This window comes from Castor canadensis, chromosome 5 (assembly GCF_047511655.1).
Source record: "Castor canadensis chromosome 5, mCasCan1.hap1v2, whole genome shotgun sequence".
Taxonomy (NCBI): domain Eukaryota; kingdom Metazoa; phylum Chordata; class Mammalia; order Rodentia; family Castoridae; genus Castor; species Castor canadensis.
Window position 1 is genome coordinate 97,954,443 of NC_133390.1, and position 13,594 is coordinate 97,968,036.

Here is a 13,594-nt window from a genome sequence, read left to right on the forward strand (position 1 = left end):
ACAGGTCTTTTTCTTCTCTGATTGCTTTTGGTCTTCTGTGAAAAGTTACGTATACACTGTGAAAATGCTTCCATGTATGTAAAACTATCATGTGTTACTTCATTTGTGTGTTGATAGTGACATAGTGATGATGTCTTTGATCCTATTGTATCTAATACAGTGCCAGACCTGTTCAGTGATTGGTTGATTCATAGGCTGACCAATGGGACCTTTTTTTTTTTTTTTTCCAATTCCAGCCTTTCAAGAAATATATTTGCTTTTCCATAGGTAGCCATTTTATTTGTGGATTCATCTCTTTTGTTTGGCAGGTCAAAAAAATTCCAATCATTTATTGAGAGCTGCTTGGTTAAGAATCACAGCCAGAGACCAGCAACAGAACAATTGATGAAGCATCCATTTATACGAGACCAACCTAACGAGAGACAGGTCCGCATCCAACTCAAGGACCACATTGATAGGACAAAGAAGAAGCGAGGAGAAAAAGGTTAGATGTACATTTGTGTTTCAGCAAGAGAAACAAAGATGGAGTGAATCATAGGCTCTCAATGTATTCAGAGGTGACTGGCCATTTCACAGGGGCCTGCATTATTCCTAAGGAGTAATGAGAGGGGGCCATCTGTGGCAGCAGTGGAGAGAAATCCACTGCTGAAGTGTGGGATCTTGCATGAAAAAATAGATCTGTGAGTAATATTACCTCTTCTGGGCATTGAACAAAGTCATGTTGAATGATACTACGAAGCACTTTCAAATGACAACTGATTTTCTTAATTCAAATGAATATTCATATTTAGAAGACTAAAACTCTACAAAAGACAATGTAAAAAAAAATTCATCAACTTGGCATTTTTCTGTACTGCCAGTCTTCAGCATTTAAGGTTTTGTGCTCTGAGGCTCATTTCTAATTCAGTCATTTAGAAGTCACAAAGAACTCTCTTTTAGTTGTAACGATATGAAAGTTCACTACGTTGCCAGGCTTGGGATAAAGAACATCAGATTTTGAGCTGAAGGTCATTTAATGCATTTCGTTATTTCCTCGCTGCAAAATGTCCCCTCTTGTACGTCTTTTCACTGCATCGTTGGGATGAAAGGAGTGCAGATATGGGGCTCAGAGACTGTCCCCCCCTTGTTTGAACAGAGGCTTGCAACTCCTCCACTTGCACCCTTGGACCCCAGGATCTGGGGCAAGTTTTATGGCCAGCTGAGCATAATGTGGGGAAGATTGGGGTATGGAAGAGAGACATGGAGAAGACAGCAGTTAGGACTTACTGGGTGAAGAGCAGGAAGGAGCAGCTGATGGATGCTAGTGAGAGGTAATTTGGGTCTGGAAAGGTGGACGCTGACAGTGTGGTGAAAGGAGAGCAGAGCAAAAGACCACAGGCCAAGGGTGGGAGGGGACGTACAAGGTGGGGTGCCTCTTTTTTACTTCCTTCTTCTCCCCTTCAGTGCAGAGGGAGCAGTGCAAGGTGGCTGACAGACAACTCAGGATAGATGTTGCTCTCCCATATGTACATTTCCCTTTTTAAATTTAATTTTTATTTTATTGTTGTTGTGCTGGGGGTACATTGTGACATTTACAAAAGTTCTTACAATGTATCATAGTTGAATTCACCCCTCCATCATTCTCATTTATCTCCCCTCTCCCCATTCCTGGAATAGTTTCAACAAGTCTCATTCTTTCATTTTCATTCTTTGCCTCTGCAGTTAACCCACATCCCAGCAAGGTGTGTCTGCTGAGGTTGAGGGGTGGGGCAGTGAGGAAATTGGATTGGAGAGGTAAGATCATCAGAGGGCTACAGCAGGAGGAGAAATCAGTTGTGAAAGTTCGAGGGACAGCTTCCTTCTCCTGTAGCCAGCCTTGGAGACTCAGAGGAAAGGGTGTGACCAGCTTGGACTCAGGAGCAGGAGGTCATGGGCTAAGCCACAACGGAGGCCCATCTCCAGTTGCTAGTGGGTAGGAGGAATAAGATGTCAATCGGGCCCCAGGGAGATGGGAGGCCAGCTCAGCAGGGACTACAGGAAATCAATAGGTCAAAGTTTAAAAGTTCCACAAATGACTTTTCAACTGCTCTTTTTCCATCATGGTCTTGGGCCACTCCATGAACCAAAATTTTAAAGAGAGTATTTGAGGGCACTGTGCAAAACATGCATCCGTTATATGCCAACTTCCCTAAAAAAGGAAACTTTATTGTACTATGGATATTCAGAGAAGGTTCAGTGTTCTGACTCTGTTTTTAGATTCAAATTCTAGTTCTCCCCTTTTTAGTTACAGGAACTTCACATATTTCTCTCATGGAATTAGGAGTATCTATTGCCTGGAATTGTTGCAAAGATTCAAAGAGAGAATGTATATAAATCCTATATGTAAAGGTCTGGTATACAGTTGCTCTCAGTAAATATTAGCCTTTCTCAGGCAGGCAATTCTTTATTGACTTACAATTTTTTGGTGCAATTCAGGGATAACTTCTGAGCACTCATGACCCATGAATAAGATTGGGAAAATTTGTGTTTCAAGTTGTTTTCATATTTTTTGGCACAGATCTTGGTCTGTAATACAGAATTCACCATGCCATGAAGATAGACTACTTTTAATATGTTCATTCTCAGTAGAGTAGAAGAGTAAAACTTTTGGAAATATATTCTAGAGTAAGTCTTAATTTAAAAGATCTAATCTTGTTTAGGCTTAGGGCCACCAGAATCACAATTCTGTCCTCATTTTTATTGTCCTCTAAGCAAGGCAATAACTTAATTTTCTTATTCTCATACTTTCTCACTTTCTTGATAGCTCTCTATATGACCAGCTTTTGGTAGAATCAAGAAATTTTACTTTGCCTTACTTTATGATTTTTTTTAACCTGATATTTTTCCTTAAGATATGTTGACATGTACTAATTTAACCCAGTAATATAAAAGCAATCTAACCATATTCTGGTGAAGTATTAAAATTGAGCCTGACAAGTGAAGGTGTTGCCTTAGAGAGTGGAAGTAATTGAAATAATTGTGTGCTTCTTCCCTTGCTGTAATTTCCTTTATTAGAGAACATTTCCTCATTTTACTTAGAACTCTCTGTTTATCCATTTCAGGAAAGTTTGGAATCTTAAACTTTCAGGGTGGGGTATGAAGATACTTTTGCAGGTTCTGTACATTTTCGTAAAATCATACTTTAAAAAATAAGTAGCCTGAAAAGTTCTTATTTATCTAAATGTATGAATTTAACTTATTTTTTAAAATATGCTTGAACTCATCGTACTTAGGTTTCTTTCGATATCTCTTTAATGGCCAAATAGTATGAAAGGAAGAAAGCCTTTTAGCCAATCTGAGTTTTCAACCAGTGAATGCTGTCTCCTGGTGGTCACTTAAGCAAATTGCAATTAAAGTTCCTTTTTAGGAGTACACAAATGTCTTCAAGATGTAATTATGAACCTACAGTAATGAAGAGCTAGCAGTCATGTGACATCTGCCTTTGCTTAAAAGCTCCTCCAAGAGCTCCTCTTCACCCACAGAAAAGTCCTCAGCCTGGCATGGCTAAGGATCAGTGAGCCATTTTACCCTGCAGACCTTTCTCCTTCCATCTGCTTTTCCCACATCTAGACACCTAGCTCCTCATGACTCACTGTTTCCTGGTATGTCATGCAGTGTAGTACTGCCAGCCTTACTCATGTGGACATGCGGCCTGCAGTGCTATTTTCCCACCACTTCCAGCTGCAAGCTGCCTGTGAAAGGGTCACTGACTTTCCAAAGCCCAGCTCATTCACCCTCAGTTCTTCAAATGTCCCTTTCCCCCATTCTGAGCCGTAGAAAGAGCTGCTCTTTCCTCTCATTTCTCGTTGCTTTTCAATGTGCTTCTCTTTAACATATAATATGTTAGACAGAATATTGGTTTTCAGGTTGCAAAAGTTCTAGATTGAATTCTAAATCCAAATCCCAGGTTGACTTTTGATTAATATGAAGGCCTTGGTCATAGCACTTGTCCTCTTGTAAACTTAGTATCTTCATTATATCAGAGGATTATTGTGAGAAATAAATGAGAGGACATAGGTAAAGTATCTAGCACTCACTGCTTGCATGGAAGACACACAACAAATATTTGTTCTCTTTCTTCATATTCATGAATGCTCTGATTTTTTTATTTGTTTTGCTCCTTGCATTCTGATCACCTCCAAAGCAAAGGCTCAATCTTATTCATTCTTACACAGTAACTTGTTTAATACTTTACTGCATTAAATGAGTGTCCCTAGTGGATTAATCAAAATGCATTTTAGCTATATATTCATTTTGTGTGTGGGAGGGGGGTGCCTGGTATCAAACCAAGGGTCTTGTGCATGCTAGGCAAGTACTGTACCACCAAGCTACATACATGACCCTAAATATTCTTAATAGAACCAATTGTCAAAATTTCTTTCCGATATGTTTTAAGAGATCGAAAGGCAATTTGTGAGTCCATGTAAGTCATAATAATAAATATAATACTAATAATAAAATGACTAATATTATGACTAATCATTTAATAGTTGATAAGTAAACAATGGACCAATAAGTTTGATATGGATGGCTCTAAAATTGGGATTAACAAAAACAGAAAGATTGCTTTTTAAAAATTTTTATTAGGATATATTTGTTGTATAGGGGGATTCACTGTGATAATTCCAAATCGGCTTATATTCCAGATCACCCCCTGCCATCCCTCCCCTTCGGCCCCCCCGCCCCACTTGAAGCAATTGCAAGAGGTTTCTTTGTTCTATTTCATATAAGTATATGAAGTCCATCTACCATATTCCCTCACCTTAATCTCAAAGGTTATTTTTTTTGGACTTTTTTGTTGTTGTTGTTGTTGTTTTTTGGCAGTACTGGGGTTTGAACTTAGGGCCTCACACTTGCTAGGCAGGCACTCTGTCACTTGAGCCATTACACCAGCCCTTTAAAGGTTATTTTTTTAGTCCCTTACTTTCTCTTATGAACATTAGGCATAGGCGTTGGGGACAGATATGTAGCGTCAGCTGGGAGAGTCTTGAATGCAGTTAATCCCACGTACTTCAATCCAGCTGGCAGAAACTGTTGAATCACAAGTTGGCGGCTAGAGGCTGTCCCAGTTCAGTGGGGACTATGATTCTTTGGACCTCAACTTACTTATACAGTCACACATCGCTGAATGACAGAGGCGTGTTCTGAGATTTATGTTGTCAGGCGACGTTGTCATTGTGAGAACATCATAGAGTATACTTACGAAAACCTGTGCAGTACAATCCAGCTGGATGTGTGCTAAATGCAATCAAGAGAGGCAGAAAACGTAAACTGTAAGAGGTTGATCCTTGTATAATACTGCACACCAGTTCTGTTGTTTTTGTAATGTCGATGATCAAACCCAGGGCCTCAGACCTGCTGGGCAAGTGCTCTACCACTGAGCTACACCCCCAGCCCAGCACACAATTTATAGTAAACTTTTAAAAATATATAGAATATATATTGTAAAATAATGAATAAGTATATAGTATAGGAAATATATAAATCAGGAATAGTCATTTATTACTCTTATCAAGTATTATGCACTGTACATCACTGTATTGCTGTACTTTTAGGTTTGTTTCACCAGCATCACCACACACGTGAGTGAGGAATGCATTGTGCTATGAAGTTAGGACAGCTATGATGTCTGTAGGCTTGAATGTATCAGCTCTTTGCTAGCTTGTGGGACCACTGCTGTATATTCAGTCCATCGTTGAGCACGGTGTTGTTCTGTAGCTCTTGGCTATGTATGGAAAGGGAGGGAGGTCAGACTGCCCTGAGCAGAAGTGCTACCTGTGCACTAACCTGTGAGTCTCTCTGCAGATGAGACAGAGTATGAGTACAGCGGAAGCGAAGAGGAAGAGGAAGAGAATGACTCAGGGGAGCCCAGGTATGAGAGTGAAAACTAAGCGTCTTTATTTCCACGTTCTGAACTGTGCCTGTGTGAAATTCGCTTTCTTTTTGATTTATAGGTTCATTTTTAAGAATCCACAAGGGTGATCTTATTTAATTTATTGCCAACAAACATATTAATTTGGGAAATTTTCCCTAGGCGGACTCTTAGGAAAACATGGAAATCAGCATATTCTTTACCCTGTCCCCAAGATTTATGGTCTCTATTCAAGACCTTGTTTCTTCACATATGTAACATGTAAAGTGAATAGGAACCAATTACCCCTGCAATGCAGGACTGAAAGTACTTAAAACTGCAATTTTCTGAGACCTAAGTGATATTGTCGGACTTGAGTTGCTCAACTCCTTACTTCATCCCTTTGAAAAGCCCTTTCCGATGGCCACTGTCCTTGACATTTCGCTGCAGTCTAATCCAGGAGGAAATGATTTCCAGGAAATCAAATTATACTCTAGAGGTGAGCCCTAAATAGAAACCTCCATGCCATTCCTGTTGTCACATTGGACCCCAGAATCAAATGCTATGTGACTGTTGTCATCCAAACGTTTTGAGTTTCACTTGACTTTGACTCTGACCTTCTTCCAGTCTGTGTTTATTAACAATTAAGGCTGGTGCTCTCACACTTGCCAGTGTGAGAATTCTCTTTCATAAGAGAATTCCAATAGCAATTTGAGAGTCAGGAGTCACAGGCACACTTGCCATGGGGACTGTGCTCCGTAAATGTGCAGTAAGATTTATTGGGGGGAATGCAAGCAGAAGGGTTACTCAGCTACACGAGTTCCCATTCTCCATTCACTTAAGAATTACCAGTTCCTCTGTCAGTGGCACAAAGCTTCCTGACTGGAACAGGGACACCACGTGTTCTCTTTTCCAGCCAACTCAGACCTACCAAGCAGGATTGTCACTATACTCCCAGAAGAGAGTGGGACTGAGCTTACAAGGCCATGGGTTTTTCTGTCTTCACCTGCCATGGATTTCTCAAGGTCAAAGACTGAAGGAGAATTCTTTCCTTCTGTCTGATATATAACATGTTGACCACCCCCCATTTTAGCTGTGTAATGATGGTGATTGTCAAGCAGTACACAGAAGATGAACTTTCCTCTGGGGGAAAGGACCCACGGACGACCTGCTTTCAGGGAAGTTCTGTGCTGTTTCTCGAAAGCTTGCCCAGATGGCCGTGTCAGCCCTCTGACCATTCTCTGAAAAACTGAGAAACCCTGTCTTTCCAACACTTGCTAAACTGTTTCATAGGGGCCAATTAGTGAGCCAAGTCAGCTAAAATTGTACTATGTCATTCTATCACAGGGAAGAAAATGTACCAAGTCCTGTTTTTATGTACACATCTCATTAACCCTCAGGAAATCCTAAAAAGTAGAAAATGACAATGATTATCTCATTTTAGAACCGAGCCAACAGCTCAAAGATGGCAACCAGGTCACACAGAGAGTTCATAATTGAGTCAGGTTTCCTGACGTTGATTCAACACCAGTTAATATTAATGGGGTGTCCTGTGTGCATGCGAGGCCAGGGTCCCAATACCATTCTCTTTGCACAGAGTGAGTGACCTGTGTACACAGCACCCTCGTTTGGGGGTTGTTTCGGAGGTTTACACAAAGGCAGGAAGTTTTAGAGTAGACTCATTAGAATGCTCCAGGATTGTCTATGGAACCATCATGAACAAAGCCTTTTGACATTAAGTTATGGCAGTATCTCACACAGATGCTAATGATTCTCCAAAAGCAAATGTTGACCTTCTTGTCAATGGCCACCAAACCTGCTCCCTTCATTCCAGTTCTTGCTGCCACCATCACTGAGCTGCCAAGACAAAACCTACAACTTTTGCTTTCCTCTACACATCAGATCTACCCACAGGCCTCATTAAGTCTGTCCCTAAATGCTTCTTCCAGTCTCTGTCCCCACTATTCCTGTCCAGGTGAAAAACTCTACCCATTGCCGCAGTAGCCCAACTGCTAGCTTTGTTTCCTCTGGTACCCTGGAGACCCCAGTCTGCAGCCATCAGACCTGCTCCTGTCACCCCTGTTCTGACAACCTTTCCGTACATGTCCATCCAGCCCCCATGCTTTCTCCAGTCTGTCTGTCTGACATCCTTGTATACCATGCCTCCTCTCCCTCCTGCTGCCCTAGAAGGACAGACTGGTGTTCTGTTCCTAGAAAAGCCCACACTTGTTCCCACCATAGGTTCCAAACTTGTTTTTCTTTCCTCCTGGGTCATTCTTCTTCTCCAGTAAGTCTCACCTTCCGGGAGAGGTCCTTTTAACCTTCCCAGAACCCTTAGTCCTCACTGAGCACTCTACCACTATCACTTTTAAACTGTTACCCATTTTTTTTGTCATTTATAGGGCATATTAATACTTGACATTTTATTATTTATAATTGTTTGTCTGTCTTCCCCATAAGAAAGTAACTCTGGAGAATGAATTTGTTTGTATGGCTGCTGCTGGGTTTAAGTAAACAAAAACCATTCCCCACCTCCTTATTAGGTGGCTGTGCAGAACCAAAGAGCCTGTGACAGGCTCACGACTTTATACCCTATAACCTGCAGTTAGGTAGGAGTAGGGCAGCTCTAGACTGCTAGCAAAAGAGGTGAAGTTTTTCATGTCCTCTTGCTCTTTGTCACACACTCAAGTGCACAGATGAGGAGACTGTTCCGTAATCGAGATCCAGGATTCTGTGCTCTGCGTGCAGAGCTGCATGCTTGGTAGCTGGAACTGAGCCCTTTGACTGTGGCGTTGAGATAAGCCTTGAACTCCTTGGACCTGGCAAACTTGGGTTCAGATTCTAGCTCTTTGCTGACCTTGACTTGAGCACCTTCCCTCACTGACTCATCACGGCTTCATAGGAGCAGCCTGACCTCTGTCCCCTGGGGCTTGAGATGAGCCACCAAGGAGGTGGTGTGTGTGAGGGCATCTGTGCTCTGTCCTTGCCTGCTCACAAGTGTCTGATTTTCCTTGCTTTCCATTCTCTTATGTACAGATTAGCAAGTCTGGGCCTCGGAACATGCACCGTCACTAAAGTCTTAAGCATTTGCCATGTACAGGGTGATGGAGTGGTGTGGATCATCCTGGAGGAGGGGATGACCGAGAGAGTGAATCCTCTGGGGATGGAGATGGCCTATGTGTGCAATTGTCATACTGGAGGGAGTTGAACACTTGTTTCTTCCCTGACCCTGTTTCTTGAGTGGTGAATGATTGAATTAATGGTAACACTAAGAGCCTGTGCTCAGGCCCTGCTGTCCTCACCAGGACTCACAGTGGTGATGGCCCTGTGCCACTTGGGATCCTGATGGCTTTTTCCTACCCACAGCTCCATTCTGAACCTACCTGGGGAGTCGACGCTGCGGCGGGACTTCCTGAGGCTGCAGCTGGCCAACAAGGAGCGATCAGAAGCCCTGCGGCGTCAACAGCTGGAGCAGCAGCAGCGGGAGAACGAGGAGCACAAGAGACAGCTATTGGCTGAGCGCCAGAAGCGCATCGAGGAGCAGAAGGAGCAGCGACGGCGACTGGAAGAGGTGAGGACCTCACAGGCCACCCCCATGCTGACCCCTTCAACTGGGCTCACTCCCTGGTGTCCACTGTGGCCACCAGCCCACCCTTGAGGTTGGGGGCCACTGCCTATGCGACCCACGATCACCTTGACTGCAGAGAAAGATGAGGCCTGAATGCTGCTGCAAACAAACGACTTGCCTAGCTTGTGAAAGTGGTGTGGTCCCTTCAGGAATGCGGGCAAGTCTTGCTCATATGTCACCTTGTCTGTGAGCCTTCTTTAACCTCCTTTCTTAAAATTGCAGCCCTCTCCCTCTAGCATGTTCTATTGTCCTTTCTTGCTTTGTTGCTTATACATCACTCTGACCACCTTCAAACAGGCCATATATGTCTCTATCCCCCTGCTAGAATGTAAGCTCCAGGGCACAGAATTTTCTCTCTTATTCCCTGGTATATTTTGAGTGCAGAGAGCAGTGTCTAGCACATAGTACACTCCTCCAGAGGTAGAATGGGTGAATTAATATACAAATGAATGAGTCAAGGACCACAGTAAATAGGCAGATAAGCAAAATGCCAAGTATGGAAAAGAAGCGCCTGCCTATTTCTTCTCTCATGAACACTGAGAACAACATTTCATAAGACTTTTCCCCACACACCCTTCATGCCCAGGGCTTGTCCTCCACTGGTGGGCAAGACCTGCCTTGAGTCATCTGTGTGAGAAACACACTGTCAGCCGCAGTTTCCTGCCTGGTGTGTCCCTGACAGCCTGTCACCCTTGTGGCCTTACACATCTTGGTTCAAGCCTCCTTCCTGGAATCTTACCCACATCTTCCAGGCCTCGATCCTCTGCCCGGTAAATCAAAGCCTCTAGACAAGAAGGAAACAGAGAGTGCCTAGTTGTTGGGGAAATTGCACAACAGATAAAAGGTTCACTAACCGTACAGTAATGAGGTGGTAATTTTATGGCTCGCCCAAATACCACCTTGCTCCTTCTTAATGGGTTTACAGCGTTTCCATTTGCCTTGCTCTGTGAGGTGGCCACTGCAGAATGAGAGGGAGGTGAACTGTGGGCACCAGGAGCAAATTGCTTTTTAAATGGCTCATCAAGGTCCTGCATCCCCAGTTTTTAAAACACTGAAGGTCTCAGTTCCACTTTGCCGTAAATCCCATCAACTCCATTATGTCCCTGGAGTATTAGTTTCAGACCAGCAACAATAACACTGGACAATTGCAATTGTGCATTTATTGAGTGACTTCTATGTGCCAACCACCAGGCAGGCTGCTTTGCTTACATTCATATCTTACATTATCATTAGCATTTTGCTTATAATCCATTATCTCTCATGCAGAGTGATTATGGATCCCATTTCACAAAGCAAACAGAGGTACAGGAAGGGGGACTAATTGGATCCATGCTGCAGGTCCAGTAAGTGCAAAGGGAGGATTTGCACCCTGGTCTCCTTGATCCCAGTCCACGCAGATCTTCACTGACACAGTATGTGGAGTGTGTGATCAGAGCCTTGAACTGTAAACCTCAAAACTGGACCTTGAGGCTTTTGCAAGCAGCAGTAGGGAGGTAAAGCACTTTCTAATTCAGAGTAAGTTTAGAATATTGTCAGTGTAAAGAACAGACCGCTTGTCCCATGAGTAAAGTCCACCTGCTGCTGTCTTGCACTCTGAGGTTTACAATGTGGAAGACAGAGGCCCTGTGGTGCTGTGAGCAGAAGTCTTCTAAGGAACAGGCAAGACAGGGTGAAGTGCAGTGTGTGTTAGGCAGCTCTCAACAGTGACGAGCAAAGTGGGAGGTGTCTGTGTGACCTCTGGTGACCCCCCAGGTGCAGTGAAAATTCTCAGGTCGGTTCTTGCAGCTGCCCACCCAGGCCACTTGAGACACCCAGCCAAAGGCCGCCCTGTTTCCTTTAGTCTCTCAGGCCTCCTGAAGACCAATACTTGGGTCTTTTGGACCCAAGGGCTACTCCTTCAGACTGGGACCAAACCCTTTCAGATGCTGTCCCCAAACCCTGTCTTTCCTGCTTCTGTTCTGTGGCCATTCATGCCTATTATGAACATTTTCCAAGGTCCCCTTATTGGGCCACCACAGCCTGCTAACCTTGACTGTTTGCCTCTTCTCCATCTGGTTACTGTTTCATTACTGTTTCAGACTGAAGGCCCTTAGCATGTAACCACAGACAATTCCCACTGTCATCCCATAAAGCAGTCAAATTTCTCAAGAATGGGCCTGTGGACACACACCTGTGCTTAAAGGAGTTTCCTTCCTTTTCTTTTTTTTTCAAAAAGATCTTCAATCAGTGTGAATATTTTTGCAGAGGATGTTTTGTTTTTTTCTGCATTTATGTTTTAGATTTTTTTCCCTTGCAGCTGGTTATGATTGATTTGAGCTTCATGGAGTTACGAGAATAATAATTTCTTGTGATTATGAGCACTGACCATATGACAGACACTCTGTTTAGCACACTATGTGAACTCTCATTTAATGTTCACAATAATCCCCAGTCTAAAGATCATACAGCCAAGTCCTAGAGTAATTAAGGACTTCCTAAAGGTTACCCAGCTTGAGAAGTAATCAGAGTTCAAGTTCACGAGATTGGACTGCAGAGCCTAAGAACCAAGTCACTGCGTATGGTTCTCACCTGGCCTGCACTTCTGTAGTCTTTGACCCTGATTTCTGAGCAACAGCAAAGAAACCTTGCTGAGCAGGTGCTCGGTTCTGAGCAGAATTGTGTCTCTCATGCTCCCAGTCAGAGAGAAGCCTCCTTCTTCCTGTCTCTTGTGGCATTTTCTGGTATTTCTTCCATGGTTGCCAGTCAGAGTTCATCTCAGTGAGGCACAGCATCCACAGAGACATCCTGAAGTCCTGGCTGGAAGGAACCCACATGCATTAGAATAAGAGCCCTGTGCTCTGTGACAACAGGCATGGACCTGCCTTCTTTGCAGAAACAGAAACACATGTGGACACTAGGCATCCATCAGTCACACCAGCTTTGTCTTGTGGTCCTTTATCTTGCCCTGGAGCTCCATAGAGAAGAAATACAAAATAGTTAATGGCTGTAAACTCTAAACCCCTAGCAATGACAATCTCTGCCACCAGGGATTTCTCTCCTGCATTCTGCTCCTGCTGGGTCACCATCCTTGTCTACCATCCTAGCCTGTGGTGACTGCTTATGTTCCTGATGCCCTGAACAGGAACTTGGACTGTGTGGCTCCCAGGAGTTGAAGTCTGTAGGTCACCTTAAGAATTTAGATTCCTTGGGGTCACATGGGCTGATGTAGGCATTCTGAGAAATACATTCCCAGTTCCACAAAAAGACCTTTAGTCATCCCTCTGATAACACAGACCTGTGTGGGCTGAAGCCTTCTTCTGTTTGATGACCTGAGATGTCACCTCCGGCCAGAGGGTTTCTGAGGAAGTCCTTTGCTACTTACAGGTAACCATACGGATTTGACTAGGTTCTAATTTGCGTCTATATTTTTTGAAGGACCATGGCTTCTGGCTGATTAAATGGTAGGGACCGGATCCAGATTTTGACCAATGATAAAGTATAATTTATAACTAGGCTCCAGGAACTTGATTAATAAACTCAGTTGAGTTCCTCCATAGTGAGAAAAGAGAACCAATCCTGATTTCTTCAGTTCAATAAGAATTTCTACTACTTAAACCTAAACCAGCATAGCTTGTTTCACTCTGTGTCACAGAGTTACAGTGAAAGAATTGGCCTAGATGTGTTGTGGATCCTACTCTGGTATTCTCAGGCTGATTTTGAGCAGATTCATGGTAATATTTGATTTTGTCCAAGTAGATAGATAGAATTATATTTATATTTATATTCATATTTTGTGGTTCTGGGGTTTGATCTCAAGGCCTCCTCCTCACTTGCCAGGCAGGCATTCTACTACTTAAACCATGCTCCCAGACCTTTTTTGGTTTAGTTATTTTTTGGAGAAGATTTCACATTTTTCCTCGGGGGCAGCCTCAGACTGCAGTCCTCCTTCCTATGCCCTCTGCCTAGTTGAGGTCACAGTCACATGCCCAGCTTATTTGTTGAGATGAGGTCTCACTAACCTTTCTTCTTTTCTTTTCTTTTTTCTTTTTTTTTTTTTGCCCAGGCTGGCCTAGAACTGCATCCTCCTGATCTTTTCCTCTTGAATAGCTGGGATTGCA

The 13,594-nt window shown here is 43.2% G+C and overlaps 1 protein-coding gene across 7 annotated transcripts in view; it reads left to right on the top strand.

The window, feature by feature from the left end:
- The window catches only part of Tnik (TRAF2 and NCK interacting kinase), a 362,085-nt gene that overhangs the window by 265,262 nt on the left and 83,229 nt on the right, over positions 1–13,594 (top strand). For all 7 annotated transcript variants that reach the window (XM_074073788.1, XM_074073787.1, XM_074073783.1 and 4 more), the window contains 3 exons: positions 309–484; positions 5,824–5,890; positions 9,236–9,440. In XM_074073788.1, the coding sequence (XP_073929889.1) occupies positions 309–484; positions 5,824–5,890; positions 9,236–9,440 (448 nt within the window). The remainder of the gene's footprint in view (positions 1–308; positions 485–5,823; positions 5,891–9,235; positions 9,441–13,594) is intronic.